This window comes from Dysidea avara, chromosome 5 (genome assembly GCF_963678975.1).
Source record: "Dysidea avara chromosome 5, odDysAvar1.4, whole genome shotgun sequence".
NCBI lineage: Eukaryota > Metazoa > Porifera > Demospongiae > Dictyoceratida > Dysideidae > Dysidea > Dysidea avara.
In genome coordinates, this window is record NC_089276.1 from 24,132,051 (window position 1) to 24,138,715 (window position 6,665).

General features: G+C 38.4%; 1 protein-coding gene across 1 annotated transcript; it reads right to left on the reverse strand.

The window, feature by feature from the left end:
* Nucleotides 1-4,492: 4,492 nt before the first annotated feature.
* On the reverse strand, nucleotides 4,493-6,291 carry LOC136255323 (uncharacterized). The gene is made up of 2 exons (XM_066048060.1): nucleotides 6,148-6,291; nucleotides 4,493-6,033 (listed from the first exon to the last, which is right to left on the reverse strand). Exon 2 carries the CDS (start codon nucleotides 5,776-5,778, stop codon nucleotides 4,534-4,536), a length of 1,245 nt encoding a protein of 414 aa, XP_065904132.1. The 5' UTR covers nucleotides 5,779-6,033; nucleotides 6,148-6,291; the 3' UTR covers nucleotides 4,493-4,533.
* Nucleotides 6,292-6,665: the final 374 nt, after the last annotated feature.

Sequence of the window (6,665 nt, forward strand, 5' to 3'; positions counted from 1 at the left end):
CATGATCACCTGAGCATTTGTCCTCTATATTTTTATGATACTGTACCATCATTGAAACAATGAGAAAAGTGTACAAGATACACGCATCAATCAATACTCTTAATGATATAGCTATATCATTGTTATTAGGTCATTTCATTTTTCAGTACATTGTATGTATGGCTACATGTATAGGAGCATTTAAGGTATAAAGAGGTTTTGGGTTTCTATGCAAGGAAGTTATGGAACACAACTCGGCTTTCTATCACATTAATGTATGGCAATCTGTTGAGTTTTTAACGACTTATCAAGGTCTCTCTGCAGGGCTGTGCCCCCAGACTCCCACATCAGTAACTGATGGAGTGGCTAATGCTCCTAGTGTGATCTGTATTGTAACAAATCTGACAGGTATAACATCACCCACCACTGATACTTGTATACCTGTATGTATCCTTAATGTAGCAATAAAAAGAAAATTAATGCTGTTCAGGAATTTCTTTTCAAAGTCAAACTCAAACAGAAGTGAGCTGACTATAAATTTCTCATGTGACTTAGTGATCACATGACTTAATACTGTTTGTACAGAGCATTATTGTAGCCAAATAAATGCACATACAATTTCTCTACAGAAGAATAATTTGTGTGTAGCTATATAGCTAGCTATCTACATGTTAATTTTACCTGGCTATCACAATATGTCTTTGTATATACAAATTAAAGTATATGTAGCACTACTAACTCATATACCCATGGTTTTCCTATGAACTCAAATTCACGGGTTATTCATATTTATGACCCTATGAATACTTTCTGTTTCATAGGCTGTGAATTTTATGCACCCTATGAATTATATATGAATCATCCCATGAAAACACCATGACTTTAACATGAATTATTATCCCATGACTCCCAGATGAATTGACCATGAAACTACTACCATACAATGGATGAATATGTCATGAACACTCTATGAAGTGCACTATGAAATTTACATGAATGTCTCATGAATTTTACATGAATATATTAATGAAATTTACATGAATTTAGCAATAAAATTTTCATGAATATCTCATGAACTTATCAATGAAATTACATGAACATCCTATGAGATACCATAAAAGTGTTCCAGATCTGACATCATGAAATAATGTCTATGCAGACAGAAAATGCTATGTTAATCACAAAGCAGCAACTCCAAAACACCTACAAATTGAAGTTCAATGTAATTACAACTTATCATGAATTACAACAGTTGAAAGACATTATACCCATGTCCCATACTACGATAATGGACCACAAATCTGCCATTATGTATTGCTATTATGCACGTATCTTTATTTGAAAGTTCTGGGATCACAGAGTAGCTAACAGCATATAAATATCTAAGTTGATTTGCTAAGATGTGCTTAGTCTAGCATTTATCCAAAATTAAGCAGAGAAGAAGAGTACTACAGTATTAGCAATAAGCATTTAAGTCCAACTCTGCTCCCAAAACGCTACTCAACAATTCATGACAGCGAAAATTAGCCAGTTCCTCATTATCAAACAAAATTTCTTGAGGGCACACAGGTGACTAAGTGAACATGCGCAGCTGATTAAGTTAACATATCAGGTGACTAAGTAAGTTTGTAAACTATAGGTTAATTTTAAAAAGATGTATGTAAATGCTGCAGTGACCACTGTACCATACATCAAATAGATTTGAATGTGTATCTTGTCATATCCTATGGCTACTTTTTGCTAATTGGAACCATCAAACACAGAATGGAACAATTAGTATTGATTCACCAAACACCTGACACTACTCAGGACATCATGTGTAATTAAATTGGTCTTTGATTCAGGAGTCAGAAATATGGCAATACCGATAACTGAACACATTTACTTTTCCAATTCTCTCCCTTGGTCTCACCGATGTTGCTGCACTAGCAACATGTAATAAAGCAATGTAGCACTTTCAAAGTGTTCTATGTAGCTCATTTGATCTGGTCTGTCCCATTCCTTAGTGGTAACCCTTGAAAGTTTGTAGCCTAGTGCATCTTAATAATATTTAAATAGGGTGCTAACTTAGTATAGACTCTTTCCAAAACCACGCCTTCTCTGGGGAAACCATGGAAACTCAACGTCCGCCATTTTGAATGGGGCCACGGTATAATTAATAGTTTATTTACCACTTGAATAACGAGTGCGGTTGATGGAATTCCAGTTGATGGAAGCGGACATACCTGGTGCATCACTGGGGGAGCGACCACCAGAGGCTTTAAAGATAGCAGAATTGAAGTTTTGGTTACATTGCCGCGGAGCCAGTGGGCTGGCGAAGTTAAAAACTAAGAGCGATTTCGTGCAACGGTTTGTCTTGGTAGCTAGCTACTAACTATAGTTATGCACTCACGCTAGCTTAGGAATGGCAGTGTGCGTATACACATAGCATTTAGCGAGGTTACAGCTTCCTAGCTAGCCATACCGGCTGCTACTTGATGTCATGTGCATGTATATAGCTAGCTGTAGTAGGCTACACATCATAATGTATAGCTATAGCTACCTATACTCGAGTGTATATGCACTGATAGCTGTATGGTATAGACTCGAAAATTTTGTGTCCTTCAATAGCTGTAACTCTATTTTTACAGGGTGAAAGCTTATATTCATAATGGGTGGGACAAGAACATAGTTGATCCTGATCCTGATAAGAAATATACACAAGCTCGTCTAGCTGCTGTTGCAGTGCCAACTGATTTGCAATCTTACCAGTTGCAGTCTGCACAATCCAATTCCAGTGATGAGTCAAGTTCATGGCCAAAAGGTCCCTACACACAGCAGATAGTAGGGGTGTTACCTCCATTACTTACTGATGACATCATTCTTACACATCTGCAAGCTTCCGGGGAACAGTTTAAACCTAAAAAGAAGACAAGTAGCCAATCAACGAATATTGATTATTCAACTTTGCAGAGAGGGTATCAGTATTTTATGGAGGGATATATTCCTGGGAGATATGTAATGTTTTGCTTGAAAGATGGAGTTGCTTGGATAAAAGCCCGCTGTTACCACAGCCAAAAGAAACATGATGCAATGCATGAGGTTAGAGTTGCCATTACAAGTGAATATCCATGCTGTGTAACCAATGCTGTTTGTTCATGTGTGGCTGGGAAAGCTGGAGTGTGCAGTCATGTCATTGGCTTATTGAAGCAAATCATTCATTATGTCATGATGAAATTTAAGGCTGTTCCAGATGATCTGTGCTGTACACAAATGCAACAAACATGGCATAAACCTAGGTCTGTCCACATTGAAGCAGAGCCAGTGATGACTGTAACATTTTGCAAGGCAAAGCAAGTTATAGATAACAAGAAAACTCCAGCTGTTTGTAGCTTGTATGAAGCAAGGGCCAGTGTAATACAGGAGTATAACCATGAACAACAATTGAAGCTAAAAGAAGGTTTAGTTCTAAACAAGCCAACCTGTGCATTTGCTCAGATTCTTATGAACAGCTCTGCTGAACATTTGATAACAACTCCATTTGGAGCTGTTCCGTATTTTATCATACCAGAGTTTAGAGTATGAGCCAGTTACACGACGAGATAGACTGGAACCAGCTAAAACTGTATTACCATGTCTTCCACTAGATATACTAAATAATGTACCATGTGTGTATACAATTAGTCATGACCAGGAACAGCTGGTATTGGATAAGTTAAGAGTCACATTGGAGGAAGCCCATACTCTTGAGCAAAGCACACGACAGCAGTCAACATCAGCTAAGTGGCAGGTTTCGAGAGTAGGTAGAGTGACAGCATCCCGCTTTGGTGATGTGTTGTTGAGACGTTCACTTCCCACTGAACCATTTGTCAAGTCTTTCTTTGAAGTTAAAGATTATGCCTCTTTACCTGCCCAGCTTAGCCATGGTCTCCACAATGAAGCAAAAGCTCGGAATATTTATGCTTCACAGACAGGTTTTACAGTCAGAACTTGTGGATTGGTTGTCAACCCTTCATTGCCATGGCTTGATGCTTCACCAGATGCCTTAGTATATGATATATCAGAGCCTTCAGTTGGACTGCTGGAGATTAAGTGCCCATACACCTACCGATTATCCAGTGGAAGAAGCTGCTTGTGATCCAAACTTTTTTGCTGAGTTGTGCAATGGTATGGTTACCTTAAAACACGAGCACAAACATTACTATCAGGTACAAAGACAAATGGCTTTGGCAAAAGTACAGTGGTGTGATTTTATGATATACACTTTCAAAAACCACTCAGTAGAAAGAATAAGATTTAATGATGAATTTTGGGACAAAGCACAAACAGGGTTAACTGACTTTTATTTTACTTACATCTTACCTAATGCATGCAGTAGACAAGAAATTTAACTGACAGACATGGCTAACATTATTAGCTAGTATTCTATGTACAATAATAATTTATAATTTGTCATAATTTCACCAGCTTGTTTGAACATTGTAACTAAATTATATGAACAACTATAGATCATTTGTAATTTAAACAGATCGCAATAAACATTCACATGGGAAAAAACACTTACAGTTTAAGTACTTAACAAGATATTAAAGGGTTTTGAAAATTTGTCAATAAACAACATACTGTCCAAATTTGGTTTGCTGAAGGGGCAACTGAAGCAGACATCACACCAGAGAGAATGTCAAACTCTTTAACTCGACGAATCGCTCTCTCAATGTGAATTCGCAATGAAGCAATTTGCTGAGTTTCAACAACCTCACTTCCTTCCATCTGGTCTCTATTGCCCAAAAATGGTGGAATGTTTAACTTTACTCCAAGTGGCACCAACAAGTCTTCAATGGTAAAACCGCGATCTGCCATTACTTCATCACCTCTTTGCAATTGACTCAAGAACCCTGATCGCTCAACCAACTGAGTATCTGAAATGCAGCCAGTATAAAGTGATGAAACAAAGATAACATGCCCAGCTGGACTAATAGCTACTAGTGCTTTCAATGTATTTGCAGACTTGTAGTTACTGTAAGTTTGGGATTGCAATAGCAGTGAGGAGGGAATGTTCACTCTAATTTCAGTTGCATCCAATATCACGGTTGTGTTGGGATATAACTCTTTAAATGAAGCTGGCATTGTATTACGAATTGTTGACCGGTCTGGCCAGCAAGGTAGTGAACCTAGGCGAAGGTAACAAAAGTTTATCCAGGTCGTGAATATCCTGGACACAGATGACAATGAAATTTCAAAACGATTGGCCAAATCTTGCTCTTTCAAATTAAGCCGCAATCGAACCAATGTTAAAAACAATTCATCAATTTGGCTTAGATTTGCTGGATGTCCTGCATTAACTTCATAATTTCTCCATGTAGCTTGACATGGCTCTGATCCTCTTTCTTGATCATTTGCCCACTGCTGTGCTGTAGCATGATAAACAATATTAGATCGTTTTCTGCCTGGACTTACATAATCCAACACTTCATAAAAAATGCTTGCTGATGGCAATCCTGTATAAAACTGCACATCCTTGTCTGACCCTTCTATGTTAGAAAAACAAAACTTGCGCTCCTCAGCTAGCTTTTGGTATCTGCTGGATTCTGTGCTTATATCCTTTACCTGCTGTGTCAATCTAGCTATATCATCATGTGCTTCTTTAAGCTGCTGCTTTAGTTTTCTGATCTCTTCACTTGTTTCAATAGCTTCCTTCTCTAGCCGTTGGACCTCCTGTCTGCAAATGCATGTGCATATGCCATCCTGAGCATCATGGTCATCACCATTGTCAGACTGCAGCAATTGCAGAGTGGTACTGTCTGCAGCATTACTGGTCATACTCTGATCCAAACTACCGTTTGCACCTTCCACTGGTTAAGGATGATTTATCTGTGGCCTCATGGTTTGGAACGTGACGGTGCAGACCAAGAGCAACCCTTGTTTTTCTACTCACTGGCTTCGCTTTGAATGAGAATATAGATGGCACAGCATCCTCCCTTAGAGATCTGTAATTGCTCCAGTAGTTATAAAAATCGGATGGTTCAAAATGAAGTGAACATATTTTTGTCCATTTTCCTGGCTGAAAGTCCGGACCTACAGTATGCAAATCAGATATGTAGCTAGCATAGCTACTTAGCTTACTATTTACTAGCTACGTACGTTAAATTATCGATTTTTAGCCTAACTAGTAGCTAGCTAGCTTCTTACCAACATCGAGTCGAATAGCAGAAATCCACTGTTTCCTTAAATCGGTTTTCGTTTCGTCTGGAAGGGTATGAAAGGAAACCTTAACCTCTGTTCCGTCCACAACAATCGTTCTATATCCCTTCTTACGACACTCAGGAACGCAGCAATTATGAGGCATCTTTTCGAGTTTGATAGAATTGTATTTGTAATAATAAAACAGTACAACAATGATTAATTGGCTATTAGTTTAGTGGTGTGTCGTATACGCACTGGCCCCATTCAAAATGGCGGACGTTGAGTTTCCATGGTTTTCCCAGAGAAGGCGTGGTTTTGGAAAGAGTCTATTAGTAGACAACGTTGCCGCCCTAGCAGTTAAGCAGCTGAAAACACTGATATAACGTAGCTATGCATGTTTAGTACCATACTATTTACATTCAGAAATGGGCAAACACCTACTATAACTTCATGTACAACTTACTAGAGAAGGCAGGTGAAGGTTGCGATATGAGTGAAATTCCTAGCATCGCCTCCGCCTTCAC

Excerpts from the sequence above, each read along its gene's own strand:
- LOC136255323 (XM_066048060.1), bottom strand. The coding sequence starts at position 5,778 with ATGACCAGTAATGCTGCAGACAGTACCACTCTGCAATTGCTGCAGTCT.